This window comes from Fistularia commersonii, chromosome 27 (genome assembly GCF_037954325.1).
Source record: "Fistularia commersonii isolate RoL2024-O1a breed Wild chromosome 27, RoL_Fcom_v1.0, whole genome shotgun sequence".
NCBI classification, from domain to species: domain Eukaryota; kingdom Metazoa; phylum Chordata; class Actinopteri; order Syngnathiformes; family Fistulariidae; genus Fistularia; species Fistularia commersonii.
The window spans coordinates 10,378,177-10,401,700 of NC_141310.1; the positions used below are offsets into that span (position 1 = coordinate 10,378,177).

General features: G+C 40.6%; 1 protein-coding gene across 1 annotated transcript in view; it reads left to right on the forward strand.

Annotated features, from left to right (window-relative positions):
- hcn4 (hyperpolarization activated cyclic nucleotide-gated potassium channel 4) overlaps positions 1–23,524 on the forward strand; it is a 72,460-nt gene that overhangs the window by 12,834 nt on the left and 36,102 nt on the right. Inside the window, exons 2-3 of the mRNA XM_086174998.1 lie at positions 8,246–8,669; positions 21,686–21,847. Of these exons, the coding sequence (XP_086031124.1) occupies positions 8,246–8,669; positions 21,686–21,847 (586 nt within the window). The remainder of the gene's footprint in view (positions 1–8,245; positions 8,670–21,685; positions 21,848–23,524) is intronic.

The following is a 23,524-nucleotide window of genomic DNA, read 5'->3' on the forward strand; positions in this document are numbered from 1 at the left end:
AGGGGACCAATTTCAGTAAATATGAACGCCAATGTTCCAAAATCAATTACATGTAAAAAACATTTTCTTTAATGATAATTCATTTCAATCATGTTAAATTTGTGACCGAGAGACTGGACTGAATAACATATTTCACTGCATCACTTCATTTCATAACCAGACCCGGCTTCTTTCCTGGTTATGGTAGATGTTCCATGTCCCCGCCTGCTAACCAAAGGGGAAAGTTAAACCTCTGGAGGTCAGCAAAATTCCTATGTAAGCCTTTTCACTCTTGATATCAAACATGAGTGTGATTTGTGGGTAGTAGTGCATTCACCCTTCAGACCAGGACCCTAGATGACAATAGAGAGTTACACAAGTGAGATGTGTGTGGACCAGATAAAGACATGAATTCGTAAACATCCTCCCTTTGACTATCATCGCTGAAGGCCAGTTCCAGGCAAACACCCAACCTAAGCCTAAAAACAAGCCGCATAGCTGTCCAGTGAAAACAAATGAGGTGGCGAGTGAAAGACCATGAGGACCAGCATCTATATATTATATCGAGTCACGAATGTCGGGGTTTATGGTCATGCTTGTTTTCTGTGTGATTTTAGGGTTGCTGGGAATTTTGTGGGTGTGGTTTGGGGTGCAATGAAATTTTTTTTTGTTTGTTTTTACCAGGAATTGAGCAGGAACAGCTAGTTGTATTGCAGGTTTGTGTGGTGTGGCTGTGGCCAACAACAGCTATTGCTTATTAAACAGACATTTTACTGTCAACCAGGTGTTTTCCCAGACCAAAACGCTAATATATATATATATATATATATATATATATATATATATATATATATATATATATATATATATATATAAACTAAGTAGATCTCAGACACTACATTGTGGGCTTTTTAGATAGTCATGTGCCTTTTTCTGCTTGTCAAAAAAAAATAAAAAAATCATGGAATATTCAACAAACAAATTTTGCCCTTTTCATTTCAGAATCCCTGCTCATAGAGACCATGCGCATGTTAAAAGCAGTTGTTTTATTTTTTTAGAGAAAAGTTCTGTGTACCGAAATGACTAATTTCCGCCAGTAACAAAGCACACCGTATTAACCGAATTACACAGAATTAACTATCTGCTAGTCTGAGAAGTAAATTCATATCCTTGAGCTGTTTGTGGTGGCTCTTGCAATTCCTGGGTTTGTTGCCAGTAGAAAGAGAGAGGCTTATCATGTAGTCAGATGCACTCTGAGGGTGACAACATGTTCCCGCCGTCCCCAGTCACCCCACTAGAGAGCTGAGCGGGCCGCCGCTCTGTCCCTCCAGACAGCAAAATGTCAGGTCTCCCATCATGTGGACAGTGAGCTTTTCAGTACCACGGTGAGTTAGGTGCGTGACGGTCGGCTGATTAGCATTCACATCTTTAAAAGTATCTGTTACATAAACGATGCAAAAGGCAGCTGTGTCCGCCTTCTGTTCAGAAAGTTCAATTGGGTATTTGATGTTTCCTAGTGATCACATAATTAAATGAACAGATACTCAAGGTCTGGCCTGCTGAGGAAGTGGTGGAAGCCATGGTGAGCTGCTGCTTTTGAGGTTTTGACTTAGTCTTCATTTATTTATCGTCTTTGGTTCGGGGAACCCGATATGACAAGATTTGGGCTAGAAGGTGGGGTTTAACGTTAGGTTGAACCAGAGAATTGTACCAAACTTACTTTACCTCAGGGACCTAATTTAAAACATGTTGACCTGAAGACTCTATTTGACTGAGAATTAATTCAAAGGGTTCATTAATAACAGTTTGAAGCACATATTCATGAGTGGGGACATCATGATTATTCCACGTGTAGCTATATCAACATCAGCTATTCTATGGAGGAAAGAAAAAAAAAACTTATTAGCCAGCCAACTTATTTAAAGTCGAGTCATAGTGGAGTATCATCAAAACACACAGCTAATAGTTGAAAACAATTACAGCTACCTTGCAGATGCAACTGCGTGGGGTGAAAACTTAGAGCGATGCTTGTGTTTCTTGTGTGTTCACTCAGTTCACACACCCGGTAGATAGTTGTCCACATGAGCCACAGTTCATGTTATTCGTTTAGTTTAACCTTTAACCTCCAATCCAGGTAATCCCTGAAAGTTGTTCTTTTGTTCCAACGAACAACACCGAACATGAGCATGACGACGTAGTTTGGACCTTAAATGTAGTTTCTGTCGATCAACCCTTCCATTTACATAACAAGCCACCATAACCTGGAGCCACCCAAAACCCTGGCAGTTGTATTTGGAAACTCCCCATAGGTCATTAGACCTGAAGAATCCTCTCGGATGAGGGGTGAAACATCTTCGGGTAAAGAAATTCAAGCCCAGTTGCCAAGACAAGAAGATTTTGACAAGAATTCACCATGATCTGGAGGACTGAGAACCTCCACAGACAAGGAGTTTGTTGGCAGGTACATGCAGTTCTTTCACTGGTGGTAACGTTTCAGTGATTTTTGCAACCCGATCCTATTTTTGGTGTTTTATCAAAAATGGGGCGGAAGCTCATTATAGCGGAATCAGAGAAGAGATGGTGGCCCTACCCTTTTTTTTTTTTCTTTTAAATTATCATTACAGACTTTATTTAAAACCTTTGGCCATATACAAGACAAAACACACACAGATTGAAAAAAAAAAGAAAAGAGGTTGGCCCTTAATGCCTTTGAAATGTCCGTCGAACGTCCCACACTTGCTCGGCTATATTTATAGAACAATGTTCTTCTATGTCAGGGTCCTAGTGCATAATAAAACACAGTAAATGGATCTCTGCTAAGTTTAGGTGGCCTGACCTCCATTAGGAGGCAACCGTAGTGAAAAGGAGAAACCACGAGTATTTACTCCACACACGCAAGTCGACATGCACAAATACATATTCACTTACAATCAGCAGACGATATGATATTCCACTTTGTTGATGTGACTTCGGTTGAGGCAATTATTGGAAAAGTATTGTTGTTTTTGCGACCAATGAATTTACTAGCTCTAAAAAACAAACAAAAAAAAAAGAATACATTTCCAATAGGAAAATGTATCATGCATTTTTCCTGATATTTGGACAGTTGGGAAGCTGCATTTGCTCAATAAGCAAACAACAGCTGCTGTTGATTTTGCTGCTGTTGATCTTATCCCCCCCCCACTCTTCTAACAAGTGAAGCCTGCTCAAACAGGTGGCGTCTGTAACCATTTTTACTGCCAAAGTGATGTCCGGAGGTCTTAAACAGCATTGTGTCTCCTAACTGTTTGGACGCTGATAGTGATGATGAGGAGGAATCATCCGTTAGCTGTGCTTTGCTCTGTTTCAGTAGTTTTGTCCCCCCCGGCTCCTGTTAATACGTCACACAAAATGTAGGCTACAATCAAAAGCCTGAATTGAACAATTGAAACACACTTACTTTGTCCAGATACATTTTATGTTCCCCTACTTTTCCCTCCTCTGGGTAACTGGTAAAGATATTTCAGACATGCACGTTCACACTGACAGGAGTGTGAATCAAGGCAGACAATTAATGTTTCGTTACGCTTCACCAACTTCTAGTGGTGTCATCAGCAGCTACCAGTATTTATTTACGACCTCCTTCCCACCAACAGCATTTTGGCAAGTTATTACAACAGGTGACTGTTAATTCTTACCAATATGATGTTATTAAGTGACAATTTGTTTATTCAAAAAATCAACCTGGATGGTCAAGTAGTGTGCATTTCTGATTTCTGTTCAGATATACAAATGACACTGTTGGATAGTGTGTATCCTGTATTTTCAGCATACAGGGATTTCAGGATTTTTTTTTTGAACTTATCTCTCTAACATGTGCTGTCCCTTTGATGGACTCATTCCTGATGTAATCCATCCTCGTCACTCCCAAAGAGAACCTCAACATATTCATTTCTCTTACTTCCATCTCTGCTTTGTGTCTTTTCCCCACTACTACTTTCTCTCAACCACACAGCTTCGCTGGTCTCGCCGCTGTCTTGTAAACCTGTCCTTTCATTTGCGCTGGTGCTCTTTTATCACACATTACCTGGTACTAGATCTACAAAGGCAGGCTGCAGCTCCCTCTGACTTTATCCTGTACTTCTCTACCAGCATTCTTAAAGCAAATCCTGCATCTGTAGTGCTCTTACTAGCCATTAAACCATACTGCTGTTCACAAATGCTAATTTCTGCTCTCGGTCTAGTTTCCACTACTCTTTCCATCTTTTGCTGTACCAGATGTGGTCTACCAGAATGCTCCTTCCCTAAGTTCCTGCTATTCACTACAGCCATCTCCATCCTTTTTGAAAAAAGCCCACCATTTCTTTGTCACCTCTATTGACTGCACCGACATGTCCACTGAAGTCTGCGTCTATTACAACACTCACCTCTGGGGATATTCTGCATCCCTCCATCTAAGTCACTCCAGAATCTTCACCCTCTCTTCTTACTCACTTCCCACCTGTGGGGCATTCCCATTAACAACATTGAGCATCAAACCTTCAGACTCATCACTCTATCTGACACTATCTCTCACCTCCAGAACATTCCCATCAAACTCCTCCTTCAAGACAACTCCTATTCCAGTCCTCTTCCTGTCAGTACCATGGTAGCACAACTTAAAACCTGCTCCTAAGCTTCCAGCCTTTCTCGCTTTCCATCCACACAGAATTTCCACCTGCCTTTACTGCATCATGTCAACCAACTTTGTAGCTTTTCCTGTCCTCGTCCAAATATTCAAAGTCCCCACTCTCTTCTTCTGCTTCTGAACACGCCTTCTTCCTCTTCCGATCAGGTATGAAAGTCCCAAGTTCAGAAGTGACAAAAGTTTTACATCGGACACCCTTCCTGGTGCATTTATCTGGGCTTGGGACCGGCTCAAAAAGAAACTGGTTTTGAGCTCGCCTGAGGCTGCATCCATTGCTAGGAAAAGCTACATTGGACCAAACAAATGACCCTTGCCAAGTAGTGGTGCTATTTCATAACACAAAATCAAGTGGCACCGATAATGATACATCCTTCTCCTCCCAAAGTGAACCTTTGTTTTATTGACTTCCTCACTCAGCCCTTTTTGAGTATTTGAACGGTACTTAATATGATGACAGGGATTCCCTCAATGGATAGTATCTAGGGCATGCCGGCTTTTCAAAGGGCCTATTGATAGGCCGGCTTTGTTTTTTATCTTATTTATTTTTTTGGTTTGGTCTCTCACGTATAATACAATCGAGCAAGCTTGGGGGGTTATGTGTGGAAGTCACTGCCACTGGAAAACATTTACAGATTTGTATCACAACTACCTCTCGTGTGATTTTAAATTTAACTGACAATCAACTACAACTTCTTCTGACTTGCTTGTTTGTTTATCATCATTTTTAGGTAGTGGATTTTAGAATAACGTATTTATTTTCTCTGATGTATCTATTTTACAGATATAGTTTACTCGTTTTTAGCATTCTTTGTTTACCATTCATCCCTACGCGGCACAGCAATGTGCGATAGATAATGACTTGAAGCTTGAGCCTGAAAACTGAACACATATTTACCCTTAAATGTGCTGCAATACTGTGCCGCAAATTACCATACAGCTACTGCCACGCGACGATAATGCGACCTAATAACAACAAAAGTGGAGTTGATGTTGGCTGACATAAGATGTCGACTTGGGCTTGTTTTGAGTCTCACATCGTAGTAAACAAAACAAATTGTTGTCTGGGAACACATTAAAAAAAAGATGGTACACTTTAGGGAGGGTTTTATTTGTGATTATATTTTGATGTGCAATAAATAAGCTGCAAACTTGCACTGAAACACAACCGTGGTTTCTCAAGTGTAAACAGAAGTATCATATGTGTTTGACTTCACTTTATTCTTGGAGCTGATCATTTCACTTCACTGCAAGACGGCTCTGTAAAAAACTCGTAGCACGCTTACACCCTATTAACAGGCCGTAAGGCTTATATAAATGCAAACGCGATGTATGTGTAGTATTAGTGAACATGGAGGTATGAAGAACAAATGTCATTACCCATGTTTGCAATTCTCGCTTTGAAGTTTTTCAGGTTCTCCGGAGCTTTCTGTCTCATGAGCAAACAGTGATGGCAAGGTCTGGCTAAATATAACTCCACTTGACAACAAGCCGGAACAGTAGATACCCCTTTACTTTGAAAAATTCCAATTACTGTCCCTGTGTCGTGTGTATTGGTGTGCTTGTGTGTGTTTACACTGCAAATTCATGTGTGAATGTGTAAAATGCTTGCAATTTAATATCCTTGCATATTGAAGTGTCACCTAGTTTCAAGCTTGTGGGGTGCTGCTGTCATATTTTTTTTTTTTTTTTCCATTTCATTCATAGCGATACACAGATTCCTGTGGTGAAGGCAGGGAGACCCCTTGTCCCCATAGGCAAGAACTTAAATATGGAGAAAACCACGCAAGCTATTTCTTTTTCTTACCTCTGGTTGTACAAGTAAAGAGGAAAAAAAAGAATATCACCAGATAAACTAAAGCAAGTACTTAGCTCTTAAATAAGGGACAATTGGAGAATGCTGCTTTTCATATTTATTATTTATCAATTTCATTTTTTTTATTTTTTTTTTTAATTTTTTTTATTTTTAACATCCAATGTCTGACCCTTACTTGACAGTCCAAGGAAATACTATTTTAGGTTGAAAGAAGAACCAGACAGTCACTTGTTCAGCCAAGACAAAGGACAAGACAAAAGATTTTTAAATGTGAAATGTGTTATATTTAGCAATATATTTTTGCTCCTTGTGGCTTTAATTACCTTCCAGTTCTTTATTTAATTTCGGAAAAAATAATGTGTTCTTTCTGATAGAGATGTGTGCTCTTGTCCTGTAGAACAGCGATTCAGTGAAAACCGCTTTGGGGTTTATTTATTTCAACAGCATGTGAATCCACCATGAAATCAATAGACATCAGTTGCAATGAGGAAGTGAAACAGCAGTAATCACTTTGTGTGTTCTAGCTCACTTTCAGAAAAAGAAAATGCATTCCCTCTCATGGGTTTGCACATCTTGTAATATCTCATCTTTCGTTTGTCTCATGCCCCTGCCGCAGAAATTGCTTTTGCGCCGAGACAGACCGTTATGGACCAGTTAAGGGTGGGTGGGTAAATCATCCAAGCTCAGTGGGACACTGTACAATGCAGAACCCTCTCATACTGGGTTCCATGAAGTATCCAGGATATATCACTCTTAACACAAAAGAGCCAATCTGGATTCAATTACCGAGCCAGCAGAGAGCGCAATTTATATCCAAACTCTCAGGCTCTGAGGATGGACGAGGTCACGGTGGAGTTTATAATTAACAGTTAACCCCCATTGACCTTTGAGTTGTGATTTACAGTCCAAACACAAATAGCCTTAATGTCAAGAAGCCTAGTGGCATGGGGGGGGGTTATATGTCGAGGAGGTTGTGCCCAGTTTGTTCAAGTTTCCATCCACGCGTGCGCAACATCCAAACACCAGGACCTCAGCTGTGACTGGGAGTCTTAATAAAAACATGTAATGTCACCTGGGGCGTGATGATACAAGTCAATTTCATCGTCATTTTCCTCATTTCCCAAAACAAGTGCATGTGGTCCCGGCAGCTGGAGCCAAGTTGATCAAGATCTTTACGACACGCCAGCTAGTCGTGCTTCTGCAAATGACTTTATTCTGGCAGGCGCCGGAGGGTTTGGCAAGAGGGCCCGTGACTGACACCACTTGGATCAATTGTTGGTTATTCATAATGCATTGTACCATTAAAAGGGAAACATAAAGTAAATAGGGAATGAAATAACTTGTCATTCAAGCTCCTTTTATTGTAGCTGGTTTGAAGTGCAGGTGAAGGTCTTTTACAGTTCCTGTAACAATGCATTATTGGGTTACCAATGTATACATTTTTGTGAGGGAATTCTGATTGAGTGCACAGATTGGTCATGCTATCTTATGTAGCATTGATTTTGCTGATTTATACAACTGGTGCTGCCTGAGTAATAAATAATGCGAATGGCAAAAACCAAATGGCTGCTCAAATATTGATTAAAACTAATCAATACAGTGTAAATATTCCAATTAAATTGCACAAAAAATATCAATCAAACATACAATATTATACTTTTTTTTTCAAAGAAAAGTTATCTGTCATCTAGTTTTCATTGTTTGGGGAAGACGAGACTTTTCTAACCAACCAATTGTCCTTCCTTCACCAATTTATATTCATCTTCCTCTGTTTTTCTCTCAACAAGATTTTACTGGGACTTGACCATGCTGCTGTTGATGGTTGGCAACCTCATCATCATCCCTGTAGGCATCACGTTCTTTAAGGACGAGCACACTCCTCCCTGGATCGTGTTCAACGTGGTGTCTGACACCTTTTTCCTCATGGACCTGGTTCTCAACTTCAGGACGGGTATCGTCAAGGAGGACAACACGGAGATCATCCTGGACCCGCAGCAGATCAAGATCAAGTATTTGCGGAGCTGGTTCGTGGTGGATTTCATCTCCTCTATTCCCGTGGACTACATCTTCCTCATAGTGGAAACGCGCATCGACTCCGATTTCTACAAGACTGCGCGCGCCTTGCGGATTGTCCGCTTCACCAAGATCCTCAGCTTGCTGCGACTCCTGCGTCTCTCGAGACTCATTCGCTACATCCACCAATGGGAAGAGGTAGGAACATTCGGCTCACATAGGGGAAAAGCTGGGAAAGACACATGAAATCCTAACGATGATACAATCAAACAAGTTAGCTGTTTTATGAAGAAATTCTTACCAACTGTTCACGTAAATGCTGTTGCAATCTCAGGCCGCTGCTGTAAAGATGTTTGCAGAGTGCTGTTCCTTGATCTTCCCCCTTTAGAGGGGAAACATGGATAGATGGTGCTTCTGATTACATTCACCCTTGAGGGAGTGAAGAGGCTCTTTTCTTGTATCTCAGCCACCAATAAGTTGATGAAGCCCCTACTTTGATTGGCATTTCTCTGTGTGTGCCCATCAGTGGGACCACAGAGCCCAGAGAGGCATTTGCTTTTGCATTTGCAATGGAAGCGTGATTATAATTGCAACATTAATTAGAAAAGTTCCCATTGCTCTAACTGGATGGATCTTGTTTAGTCTCCGGGGGAAATGAGTGCAAAGTGAAACATCGGAGTGTCAGCGTGGAGTCAGCAAGAAGACACTCCACCTGAAGATAGCGTGGGATGGTCTGATTTGCGCTGGTTGATTTTGAATTATACAGTATAATTAGCTCGCTGAGGACACGAGTCTGCTTTGGCGAAAGACTAGCTTTCTCAGGTCTTTTGACTGCAGGCTAAAACCAAGAGAAACCGCTAAATGATTAGATTGATTTACAAAATCACAACTGCAATTAGCCTCATGTGATTAGCAGGCCTCGTTACATTTTGAGCTCTCTTGAAGAAATACCTGAAAATAAAAAAAAATAAAAATATATATATATATATATATACATACCAAGAGTTTGCTGATTCCAAATCGCTAGGAGTAATTAAATACAGCATTAGTTTTAAATTCATTCATGTATTTTAAAATGCAATGAGAAAGTACCAAAAAAAAAAGAAAATTGTGAGAAAACAAAATTTTGAAATATTCGCACAATTTTCAGAAAATATGGAAGAAAACGTGAGTCTAACTATTGATATGACTTATTGAAAGTTCACAGCAAAGTCAAGTTGGTTTCATCTAAATACAGTTTAATTCTTAATGTTGGAAAAAACTGCTGTTTTGACGAAAAAAAAAATAAATAACTGCCCCGCATTTATTTATCATTTATGTATTTTTTTTTAGTGAAGAGTGACAAACCTCATCCTCATGCACAATAAAAGCCCCTGATGTTTCTCATCAAAGACGACAGAAGCTGAGACGAAATGAATTTCACCATCATTTCACCATTGTTGTTCATTTTCCTTGAGCCTTTGCCTACAACCTGAGTTCCGATGTGATATTTAGACCAGATGGTATTCAGCTCGATAAGTCAACTTTGGGTACGTTCATATGGAGTTGTGCTTTTGGTAGGAGATCACATATTCACAGTAAGATGTAGTAATACGCCAATGCATTTATATATTTTCTCAGAGTTACTGCTTAATCAGCATGTTACCTTTGTATCACAAGAATATTTTTTAATAATAGCTGTTGTTGGATAGTAGTGATAATTAATCATAACAACATTCTGCAGATACTTAACTCGTGTGTGTGTGTTTGTGTGTGTGTGTGTGTGTGTGTGTGTGTGTAGACACGTACCGCATTCAACCAAAATTCATCCAAAATTTTTACATCAGGAAATGTATAAATACTCTCTTTCGGCAGAATCTGTGTTTGCAATTAAAAGTCACATGCAACAACCCAAATGGTTTATTAATGATAAAATAAAAAGAGAATAAATCAATAAAAACACACTGATTTGATGCAGTTTTTTCCAGGGTCACAGGACCAGGATATGAAGATCTTCCTTTCGTGTAAAGTTTTGCAGACTTTTGCATGTATTGTACATTGAATTGCCATCATAGACATAAGACTAGATAATAATGACACTTTATTGACAACACCACTTACTGTAGATAAAGTGGGAACATTGAATACCTCATTGAGTGCCAGTCAAACTAAAGCTTTTCCATTGCCATTCCAAAACGTTCCAAGTTTGTTCAAAAATCTGTCTGGCACTCTGGGCAGAACAGTGTATAAGTGTGGTGACATTAATCATGCAGAGCCTCTGTGATGCCATTTCAAAGAGAAGAAAAGTTCAAATGAATCACTGGGGGAGAATCCCTCACCGCCCCGTGCCTCCACGCCCGCCCGTTGCTGTTCCCCTGAGCCAGAAATGCAGGCATGGATTCATGCAATTCAGGCCATCCTTCGTTTGCGAGGGTGAAAAAAAAAAAAACTGACAGAGAGCTTTCACTTGTTAAGCCTGTGCCACGGGGCAACAGAAGATGTTTAGGGAGGAGGTGATAGAAAGAAAGGAAAGGAAGGAAACAAGATAAATAATTTAAAATAAATAAATAATGAAAGAAAGATCCCTGTGCTCGACTTGCTCGCAGCCACGGGCAACACAAAGTATGATTACTATGTTTTTGGAGGAAAAGGAAAAGAAGTAAAAGGAGATGACAAAAAAAGAGCAATAATTAATATTAATGTCATTGGAAATAATTCCTAAGAACACTTTGGCCATTGCCACCCCCCCCCCCCCCCCAAAAAAAAAAGAAAAACAGTAAAATAACACGATAAATGGAACGAATATTGCACTCAGGGAGCCAGCTGCCATTTACATGTTTTATATCCGTGTGTGTGTGTGTGTGTGTGTGTGTGTGTGTGTGTGTGTATTTGAGGCTTCCTGATGAATGTTAGTTCTGCAAACAGAGTAAAAGGCCAGCTTTGCCTCAGCGCCAGAGTAGTCCAGATGCAACCTCTCAGAAATGTCATCTGTCACAGCAGAATAACTTGTCACCAAGGTTTCATCACCTGACTGGCTTTTTGACTTTTGGTATTGACAGCTACACCTCAGTCAACGATATATGTGCCTCATTGCTATTCCAATATTTCAGCAAAATCTCACATAAACGCCTTTGCGTTCATCTAGCATTTGGAAATGTTTACAATAATCAACTCGTATAATTTTGTATTTTCCAGACGATCTTACTAATTCAAATTAAACTCATTGCAACCTGAGAGATGCAACCTGTTTATTCCAAAGGATTCATGTTGAATGTTATATGCACAGTAAGGAGGAGTGTTTCCTTGCACAATGTAATACTGTGTACAATAGAAACTATGACAAGACGTTCTTAACATTGAAGAGGCGCAAGTAGCTTTGTAATGACATCATGCAAATAAATAAATACGTAACAATGCACTAAAGGACAGTGAGTGAAAGATGCTATCGAAATGTAAATTGCTATTTAACATGTGCTGATTACAAATGTGAAAAGAATTGAAAGGTAAACATTCATGTGCAGTCAGTCCATGGATATTCTGAAAAAATTCACAGAGTATATTCACAGCTGTACATTTATTATTGCGGGTTTTTATAGAACTGACAGAGGAGGCTTCATTTTTCACCATTTAACTCATGTTGCATCCCAATCAGCATCACTTGCCTGGGTGATCTGGGCTTCAAGAACATCGCTGCAGATTATTTCCCTCCCTTTATCGTTCATTCATTTCAGAGGTATATGTACACGTTAGACAGAGTTGCTCAGATTTGTTTGTTTTGTTATTGTTTGAGTTTCGTTTTTTTTTTTTTTCTCCTCTGTGAGGAGTCACGCAGAGGACACTTCTTCTGGGAGGTGTTGACTTCAGCTGAGTAAACTGTACTGCACTGCTCCATGCCTCATGGAATGATCCTGCTGGGAACCAATTTTAAAACGATCCTTTTTCTTTTTTTTCCCCCCTCTTCTTTTTTTTTGTTGTCACTGCAGTGCAAGCTTTTTAGGAATCCAATACAAGACAGGGGAATATGACAGTGTCTAATGTGCTGAAAGACGTGGAATAAATTTCAAAACCAAGGGCTCAGATCATTCCGTAGCCGGTAAAATATAACTTAAATGATCTCGTTTTTTTCGCAAATAAAAACTGAAACCATTGGAAATGATGTGCACAAACAAGAGCATCCATATTTTCTTACCATTAATGGACTCTGACCAGCAAAAATGTGCCCCATCTATATTCAAGATATCAAATATTAGCCTTGTGTGTTGAAGCTGTCGTGCACAGTTATAAAAATCACAGCAACATGCTTAACGGATGATTTCGGGATGAAACTTGCCATTCTAATCATATGCTGCTTCACATCGTCACTCACAAAAAACCGACTCGCCCGATAATAGGTGCTATATATTCCCCCAGGGAGATTATTTTCCATCGCCATTTTTCAGTGAAATGAAAACTGGCTTCAGTTTTTAATTTTTTTTCTAATTTTATTCTTATTATTTACTATCATTGGCATCATCTGTTATGATGAAGACTCTCCTGGGGCAAGTGACTCCCTTAGCTTCAGTTTAATGACAAGTACAATTCCGGAAAAGAAAGTAGAATTGACATGTTGTTACATGTACTCAAATGGACATTTACCAGCAAGTACAAGCAGCAATCATCTAGAGTACCACAATCAATAAGCATAGCTATTGATTTTAAAGTGTATATTTACAGCATGTCAGTTACTTTATGTACCTTGTATGAAAGGACAAGGCACTTTTTTTCCCCACGGCTTACAGTTGCATGTCTTTTGAAGAGCCCGCTGTGCTGGTAGCCTAGAGCTCAGAGCTTTTCATCATCGAGCTGCAAACTCTTCTCGTGTCCTTGTGCACGACGCCTGACCTCCAAACTGCTCATGTCGAGCATTCCTGAGGACAAATGGGGGCCATTTGGGTCAAAGCAAATCTGTCGGTTTCTTTATGAATAGTCTTCACACAGATAATTGAGTGGTAATTAGCTGGCCAGTTTTTTAATGAAATAATTTTATGTAGAATGGTTTAACTGGGGTTTTCTTGGTTTTATTTTCCCTGAGTGAAATATGTGAAGGCCCCCCATCAACTTGCTATGTTTGTCATTAGATACTGTCATATGAGAATTTTTTTTTCCGATCGAAGCCGATGAAACTAATGCATGAATTAATACGATCGCAAAATACACAGGGATTATATATGGCACCTTCTTAAGCATTCAATGGAAAATAATGTTTAACTAATTTTCTGATATTTAGAAAGGCAATATCTGTATGCAGTTTCAAACAAACAAATGGCATGTTGAGAAAATATTATAATGTTCAAAGGAAAATGTACAAAAGAACCCACACATTAGATATGTTATAATACTGACATCAAAATTATTGTATTAAAATATGTGTAAAGTAACATTGGTGCCACATTTGAAAATATCTCTTCAACATGATTGTAAAAATACAGAGGCAGTGGACAGATTCTTGTGCATTTTTTATTACAAGAAACTCAGGTCAGACTGTCATCACATCCCCAAAACAAAACGTGCTACATCTTTGACATAAACAGAGAACATCTATGCACCAAGGGTAAATGCACCAGACAAACTCAAAAATAGCTTGCCCAGTCCCTAATGAAAACGAAGAGCAAATAGTTGCAAGGACAAACATATTAGGCATAATCAAAACAAACCATCTCTCCTAAACATACAACTAGACGGACCTACATATAGGAGGTGGCCAGCACCATTACCACACGATCAACAAACACAAACAACAACATAAAAGGCTATGAAGTAGTAAATGGATATTTCAATAATACTTAAACAGCAGCCTGTAACCAAGGATATTAAAATGTAAAACATTTCAATGATGTATAAAGGGATTGAACAGGGCGGCTTGATCAGGTCTCCATCATCCCCATGACACGCAACACGTTAGACTGGCCCAGTTTGGCCGGAACACAACAAATGCTCCCGTTTTCCTCGACGGCACCTTTTTGCCACCGAAGAGACCCGTCAACGGCGAGGAACATCATGATAAGCCAAGCACCTCCACGCCATCTGCCCGGTTCTGCCGTCGGCACGCAAAACCAATTGTTGGCGTGGACGATTTGCACGAGAGCGCCCACACAAGGGCCGCTTCGCAGCCGCAAAGCTATGGAACGTGCAGTCCGTCCACGACCATCACAAGGATATAGAAAATATGCACAACAAAAAAATAACGGGTTCCGTGCGCGGCCCTTGGGATAAACAAGACAAATCTATTAGGTACCTGCGGCAACTTCGGCGGCAGCAGAAAACAGTAAGCCTTTGGCTACAATAAGAGATTCTATACATATTTACACAGGAGGCATGAGAGCACATCTTCATTGTTTATTTAAATCTCCTGAAATACCCGAGTGAAGCAGCCATCCTCCTTTCCAGACGATTCCTCTGTTGTATCCTGTACCGGCGCATCGTTGTTTCCTTAAAGATTTACTTTTAAAGATTAAACCGACTCACGGTAATTGTAATTCCCGTGCAAATAACGTGGGGCCTTCAATCAGGAAAAGCTGACACAACCGAGAAAACTATCGTGAGGAAACACAAGTAAAATCTTTGACGTTTGCAGTTCTATTGGGTGTTAGTTTCGATAAGAGGGATTCATCACTTGCAAGTCATGTTGTTTGTTATGTTTTATAATGGCTGCAACTGGTGTGATAAAAGGTCATTACACTTATTTACACACTGTCCTTGGCAAAAGGGGTCTGTCATCTGCTGGGGTCTGTCTGGTAGCTTCTTTCAATTTGCAATCAAGTAGAAATTTATTTTCACACGAGTCATAAAGCCTGACAAAAAGTCGACTATAATTTGCAAGTCACCAACACACGTTGCAATTGGCTTCCCGCTACGTATAAGCAGATTGTCGATGGCAGCCTGTTGCGTGCATAACTTTTAACACAATGGACAATATTGAATTGTTCTCAACGGCTTAAAGGTACATTAAAACAATTTTGTTGGGTGTCTTGTAAAATGAAGTCAGTCGTCACAGTTGCCGAACAAAATATTGGTCGTTATCAGTGAAGAGGTGGTGATTATCAGCGTTGCAAAAAGTCTGAAGAAAGGTTTGTAGAGATAATTGATACGATTAATTCTTAAATTTGTTGTATTGTTGCTGCAGTAATCGTAATAACATAGGGGCCGGTGTTACTTGAGTCCAATGGTGCTCAAGAGCTGCATTGACGTCACAGCACCACAGATGCTCAAACTCAGCGTATAAAGTAATACTTCATTTTTCTAATCGAACATACATTGATTTCATTTTGACATCTTGTCGAGACCGGCTGTTGCCCAGCAGGACGGCAGCCCTTCTTTCAAGCATGTAAACTCAATTTGTTTTGCTGCATTCGCCGCCTTAGCGACACGACCAGCCGAGGTATTAACCAGACGTGTGGAGCAGATGTTTAATATGGATACATCAGCATTTACAAGCCACCACCTTTTTTAATTACTGCAGCATTCCTGTGTTCAATAACCTCGGGCGGAGGGTCTGAGACTGAGAGCGTAGCAAGATTTCATACGCGGACGTTTCTCCCAAGATCTCACTTTATTTGGTGCTGTTGTCCAGCACCAAACAAAATTTGGGAATGCCTGATTTTATTTTATTTCGTTTTTTTTTAAAAAGAGTGTAATCCTTACCATTTGCATCTAAAAGCATTCTTCGTCATTCTCGTTTTTCTCCACGGCATGTCATTACAGGCCTTGTAAAAGAGTTTCAATTGTTTGTGTCTCCTTCCAAAAAAAGTCAAAATTTACAGTTATGTCGCAGAAACTGCCACAGAGACAGAATGTTTACAAAAAGGAGGTGACTATATGTCACTGTCATGCATAATAATGCTCAATGTGGCGTGTAGATGCCGCTCACACACACACACACACACAACCGACCTGCGTTATGGCGTCTCCTCTGCCTCCCCTCTTGTCAGTTTCCTCTTGTCACTTGTCTGCAGGATAAAAATAAGACTGTGACCGGATATTCTCCTCATTGGAGTTGTCTCCTGTTGATGAACCAGTGACTTGGATGAGATTAGTCATCCTGTTAAATCAGATTCAAGGCAGCGCAATAATGACTAAGCTCCGAGGGCTTCCTCCCATCGTGCCCGATGCCTTCAACATAACTGTCTCGACTGGCCGACCCCGTAAATGTTGCTTTTAGCCTGGATGGAAATGACTTTGCGAGACAAGAGCTTCTCATAAGGTGGCAGGAAGCATGAAAAAGACTTTTTCTTTGTGATAAATTGCATCATCAGATGTCTTCAATTGTAAGGATAGACATCAGCTTTACTTATGAGAGCTTAATGTCTCTCATTCAATATTAGCTTTTTAAATTGATGTTAAATTTTACAATGGTTCCCGCCTGAAAGTGTTTTGCAGTTCAAGAGGAACTAAATGACACACCGGTAAAGTCCCTGGGTGTTTTGTAAGAAGTCTTCCATGAGACTGCCCCACTGGTCCAGAGAAGGAGCGAGGCGCCTTTCATTTCCACCCAGTAAATCTATTCAAAAATATTCAAATAAGGCAAATCATCTAATCAGCCACCAGTCACTGACCCATTACCTTGGCCAAGGACTGGGCTTTGAGAGATAAGAAAGACAAGAAGAATGGATTTAATGAGCTATTATTGGACACACAATGAGGCTGATGACAGGTCCCCAACAGTCTGAATGAGTCTTGTGTGATATGAATCCCCACTGTGGATTTGCTTAAAATACTGTAACACAGAAACGTGTAATACTGCACAAACCCAGTGGCACTTCTTGGTTCGGAAGCAGTCTAAGAGTGTTTTTTTTTTTTTTCCCTTTTTTTTTTTTTTTTTTTTTTTTGTGATCCGAGCCCTCCAGGCCTGTTTAGACAGATGATGGAAGGGTGTTCCCTGTGGTCCACTCCCAGGCCTACTTCTCATTCAACACATACGCTTCATCCACCATGGCAGCATACGTGAGCGTGACATTTTGGTAAAGGCCTTTATAGTGAGAAAATCGGGCCCCTGCCCACGTCCTGCTCCCAGAAATGGCGTCATGTCGGATGATTAGGAGCAGCGTTGAGGCACGCATGGTTTCATTTGTCTGATCAACTTCATTAGTCATCACACAGATATGCCGTCTCCCATATGCGCCGGACAAATTTGAGAAGTAGATGTCTTTTACATAATACACATGACGCAGTCCTCCAGGGAGAAGTTACAATACGGCGATACTGATCAGGCAATTGAGTTTGTGCATTTTCTACATTTAAGAAATATACAACATGTACTGTTGGCTGAAGCTTAAAAAAACCAAAACAATCACAATCCGTGTTTTCTAATTTATTATTTACATTCAGAAATTCCCAAAGAGGGAACCGAGGCCTCCAGAGAGAGGCTCAAAGCAGTTTCAGGGGAGGTTCAATAATTGGAAGTGAAAGGATGTTACATTAGCTATCAAAAGAGCATCATGTAGAGGAGTGTAAATGGATGTTAATGACGAGAGAAATTCACAGTAGAGATACAGTTGTTTTGACTTTCACTGGCAAGAAATTAGAAGTGCCTCAGGCTTGAATATTATGTGTTAGATGGAGTCTGCAGACAACAAATTCAAACCAGGCAAACTCAGCTATATTTCTGAGCGCTGCCGTTGCTGATCATTAATTTTCCTCATTTGTTGTTTGGAGAATTAACAAAACACAAAATTCCTAATTTTTCCTAAACTACAACCAGTTTTTTTTTCAGAATGCAGTCAGAGAGAGAGAAAAGAACTTGTAAGTATTCAATTTTAAGTTTTGTGCTTCAGAATTGTAAAATGTATATTTTCACGTCAGCATTTTATTTTCTTCGAATTTTTTTCAATGCTTTATCAGTAAATACATTTAATGGTAGCATCTGTCATATAGTCACCCAGGGCAACTGTAAAAGCGATTTCACCTTGGGACCATAATCACACATTTATTCAAGCTAAATCACCATATTTTAACTTTTTATTTTCTTTAACCACAACGCATCTTACGAGACTCGGGGTCGACACCAGGGACTGTTAATGAAACAAAAAAGGGCATCAGGAAAACACGATCCGGGTGGAATTTTATTTTCTCTCAGGTGTCACAACACTATTATGACAAACATTCGTCATCATTAGCAATGTGCACGGCCAACAGCAGTTGCTTGGCTCTGCCGCTACACCCGCTGTGTCTGGGAAGCTTCCATCATCATCATCATCATCATGCATTCGCTCACCTGGAGTCACACTTTTTTCACTCCATCTCTCCCGCGGAGAAAATCGGGCCTCTGCCAGCCGCGGACCTCGCAAGGACACACCGTGTGATTTGAGCAGATGGCCTTATTTTTGACCCCTGTCAGATTTTTTTTTTTTTTCTTTTTTTATTTACGCGTTTTATTCACCTCTGTGACGGTATGAATATCTGAGAGCTATAATAACATCAGGGCCAATAGCGGTCAACCGAAGTAAAAACTATATAGCTCAATGTATGTCAGTCAGATTGTCAGGATGTCAGGATTTACAATGGCTGCTAAATGCATAAATGAATAAATAAACATTTAACAGTTTGATTATATTCGCCCTATATCAAACTATTTCTTAGAGACAGTCAGCAGGATTGGAAACAAAATGGCAGGCATTGTATTTCAAATAGCAATTTGGTAATGGGACTATTTTTATAATCCTGATCAGTTTTGATTAGGAAAAGCCATATCAGCGTGGCCTCTTTCATGGGAAGCCTTAATGAAGATAGTGAGAGTAAAAACAAGGTCTCGTGAGAAACATCCCCGTGCCCTCAACATCCAAAGCTCCCTGGTTTATGTAGATGCTAATACCGCCAGGCGCACTCAGCGTCCCTATCAATTAAAACAAAGTGGTCAGCAATCCATCATTCTTCATGCCGCGCGTCACATTGAGGGATGTTGCGTGCGCTTTCTGCCGTATGCGCTCACATTTCCGAGCGCGTTTCTTGCTGTAAGTGGCAATTTTCAAATTTGCGGGCGATGACGGGAATGAAAATGGGGTTTGAATGATGATCTTTAACAACCCTCTAACAGAATTAATCTTGGAAACTGTCCCAAGTGGAGAGTCTATTCCCCCGCTTGGCATGGAAAAAGATAGATAGAGGAATCACCTTTCTGCAGTGACAGTAGATTTGGGGTCACAAACTCGAGATTTGCATAACATTAACCATGACGCTTTTCATAGGCCTCGTCCTCTACACAGTGTTTAAGAGCTGGAGGTCTTTTTAGGGCACGGTTACAGTAGGGCTACGACAGAAGGTATTGTTGCATAGTAATGAATCATTCAGTCAGCGCTGCGATGTAGCGAAAAAGAATTTATCCGCCTTCAGAAATCCGGTGACAACCAAGAGAGATCAATATTATCCAACACAATGGGACATTCAAGGACAGCCAGTGCAATGCAACAGGAGAATATATGATCTGATAAAGAAAGTAGACTATTTCATGCTCCACAAGACAGTGCAGGCACATAACCTAGCAGTATTTCTTACTGTTTATTTATTTACTGTTGCCTCTTTATCAGAAGTAACACAATTGGAAACAATAAAAAACCCATTAATGCCTCCACACTCGATATGAATGATCTGCTTACACCTGCATGTCTTCAATGCCGTCACAATTATGCGAAAATACTAAGCTCCCGCGCTGATTTATTGCTTGTCTTCTACAACACATCCAGCTTCTTCCTGCTGATAGCCCAAGGATGAATGTAATATTGGAAAGGAAATTATGTCAGCGTATAATATAGCTCATTTAAAAATGATATTTCGAGGATAAACAATACATGCCTCTCTATCTCTGCCCGTCCTTAATGTTCTTGGAATTACTGTATTTGAATTCCCTTATTACTTAGCAAGTTTTTGCAGATTTAAAAGCAGCCCTTTCCTGTCAGGAAATATGATTTCACTAATGAAAAATATATCAGGCTCACTGCGAGAGATGGAAAGGGGGACTTCATGATTTATTCATTTGCCACTGAATGAATTTAATACTTTAATGTTGTGAAATGCCATTATGGCTCCAGCAGGAAACTTGACATCAGACAACATTGCATATTTGATCAAATAACTTATTCCCAGAAAAAGACTGGACCTTAAAGAAAAAAAAAAACAAGCAAACAAGTGGCGTGCACGCGTCGCCGCTGTGACCAGAGGTGTCGAAAACAAGTGGATTTCGTGGGCTCGGTGAGAAAGGGGGGCAGCCGGATGAATGATTTCACATCAGTCATGTAGAAATGCTGAAGGCTAAGCATTTAGTCCAGGACACGAAGTAAGTAAGACAGGGACAAATTGGAAGACGTGTGTGTGTGTGTGCGTCAACACTGACGCTGTCCCAAACAAACACGCTGTCTTACCTCACACACACACACATACACAGCCCTGCAAACCTGTATGCATTCAGATGGAATCAACAAACAGAGAAATAAATAAGCCCAGCGCTTTAAAGATTAAACTTCGGGGTGAGGAAAGATGTTGATGTCTTTGCCCCCTTGTCATCTCCCTCCCCATCATCCCCCGGCCGCCAAACAACAATGTGAAGATGGAACATCCCCTCCCGGTCACGAGCCCTTAAAAGGCACTGAGTGTATTTTAATAAGGAGCGGAGCAGTTAGCAGTCGTCTTCAGTGGGATTAAGAGGCTTTGAATGGTCGAGGCCATTAAAATCTACACCAGCCCAGAAGTCCTGGAGCGCCTTATGTGTATATTTATCATTAGGATTAGCAAACTCTCCCTGTGAACACTCTCACCCCAGGAGTGCAACAACCTCTACCCTCGCACCATTATTGTGTTTGTCTGAGTGGCTGACGATAAGAGTGATTCAGCAGCGAGGGAGGCAAAGCTCCGGTCCCCGTCTTCTGACCGTTCCCAGAGGATTGTTCTCAGAACGGCAACATCTGCATTCACCCACTCATCCCTGAGCAGTTTATAAACCTATGGCTTTAAAGCTATACAAACAGGGCTTCTAAGGGGTTTAAGTACACCGCGCTCTACTCTCTGCACCACAAAGCCGCGGCATGACGTGATCAAAGAATGGACTCCGAACTTATTGAACTGCTTGTAAAAGAGGCAAATCTCTCTGGAGGACATGTGCGCGCTTTGCAATCCCGAGAGATTTCAGGGATTTTGACCATCAGCGCGTTGAGTCGTCTGACCCTAACCCGTTTCCCGTTTCCTCCCCTCCGCCTTCACCGCGTCCCCAGATCTTCCACATGACCTACGACCTGGCCAGCGCCATGGTGAGGATAGTCAACCTAATTGGCATGATGCTGCTCCTGTGTCACTGGGATGGCTGCCTGCAGTTCCTGGTTCCCATGCTCCAGGACTTCCCTGCGGATTGCTGGGTGTCCAAAAATAAGATGGTGGTAAGTGCTCCTCCCACCTGTTTGAATCCGAATACGTCTTATTTCACCCGCATTAAAAAAATTGTCTGGAAAAATTCCGAGTGTAAATATATGAACCCCTGGTCTTCTGTTCAGTTTGCTGACGGTATAAAATCCTGCTACTTTTCTGCCTTTTTTTATTCTGAAACGTGAGTGACAATGTGTGTTCAACATTGATATTTCGAGGAGAGGCGGCCGCTTGTTGCCCCTCAATAGGGATTGATCCGACATCAGTGAATGTCCTTCCCCTCCACGGCATCCCAATAAATCAGCATATATTTAACCTCTAAAGAATGCAGCTGAGGAGAGCACTCCCCTAACTGATGGTTTATCAATAAACCCGCAGAAGTTAGTGTCACCAGGCCAATGGCAGTGTGTCTGTGTGGCACTGACAATTGGAAAAGTCCAAATGGTGGAATAAAAGCTGAAAAGAACACGTTTATCAGTGTTTCCCAAAGCAATCGCCACCATTGCCAAAAAAAAATCACCAATTTCATTTGAATTAATTATCCATATCGCAATTTAACTTTATTATTTTGAAATAACAGTCCATCTCCCTCGTGGGTTTGCGCTTCGAGCGACAAACGTGACACATTTGAATGGAACGTTTTTAAAATTGGAGATAACAAAGCAAAACGCGTTCAAGGAAAGCCCTTTCCGAGTTCTACATGAGGACAGATTTAAGTCAGCTGTGTGTTCAGCTTTCCGTGCCAGAACAGATGTCACATGAGTAGTTACATCGCTCAAGGTATGATGTATTTGGTTCATCATGCCTCGCTGCCTCTCTGACGTGCCGAGCTCTCGGTTGTTTCATATGCCTCGTATTTAATCATAAGAAACGACAGATGTTACAAACTGTCTTCCCCTGAGATGTTTCACACTTTATCTAATTTTAGTCTCCTGTACCTGTCTGGGCAAAGGATACGCGCTACCTGCTTAGTGTCCAGACAGGGACTCAGACCTTTCAGCCGCTGACGAGATTTATTACAGAGCCGATCAAACCAACCGCTGCATATTTAATCAGGATAATTACGGATTAAACAAAGAACATTGTTTGTACTTAAACTTCCGTGATGCATTCGGTTACCGGCGCTGACTCTCTGCCCTCCCAGTCTCCTGTCCATGGTCCTTTCTCTGACATGAGGATTAATTCTCCCGCTGGTTCAATATGCGTCAGGTCAAGTAGCCGAGGGATTATCTTAAATTACCTAAAGCTGAGCTCTCAGGCAACCATAATGTAAACTGCGACTCATTATTACAGTACAGTGCAGATTGCATGGATTAAGACTGGATGTCTTTTAGTGTTTTTCTGCAAATTGGTTACAAATATATGATTGCACTCCTAATATATATTTGATTTATTCCGAACGGTGTTTATGAATGCAGTTTAGAAGGATATGCAGAAATAAGTGAAAAAATAAGTGAAAAAAGGCAATATATTTACATATTTGCTTGCATTTGTCACCGGTGCCATGTCTTGCCTTTACATTAATTTCTTTCCTAACTGTGCTGAAACTGTAAACTGAATTTACTTATAAAACCGTCATATGTTTATTCATTACACTTTGTTTCTGTAACTTTCACCGGTAATGCTCTGGCTGCTTAGCCGGGTATCTTTCCTCAAGGTCGAAGACCCGAAGTAGATAAAAGAAACTTCCG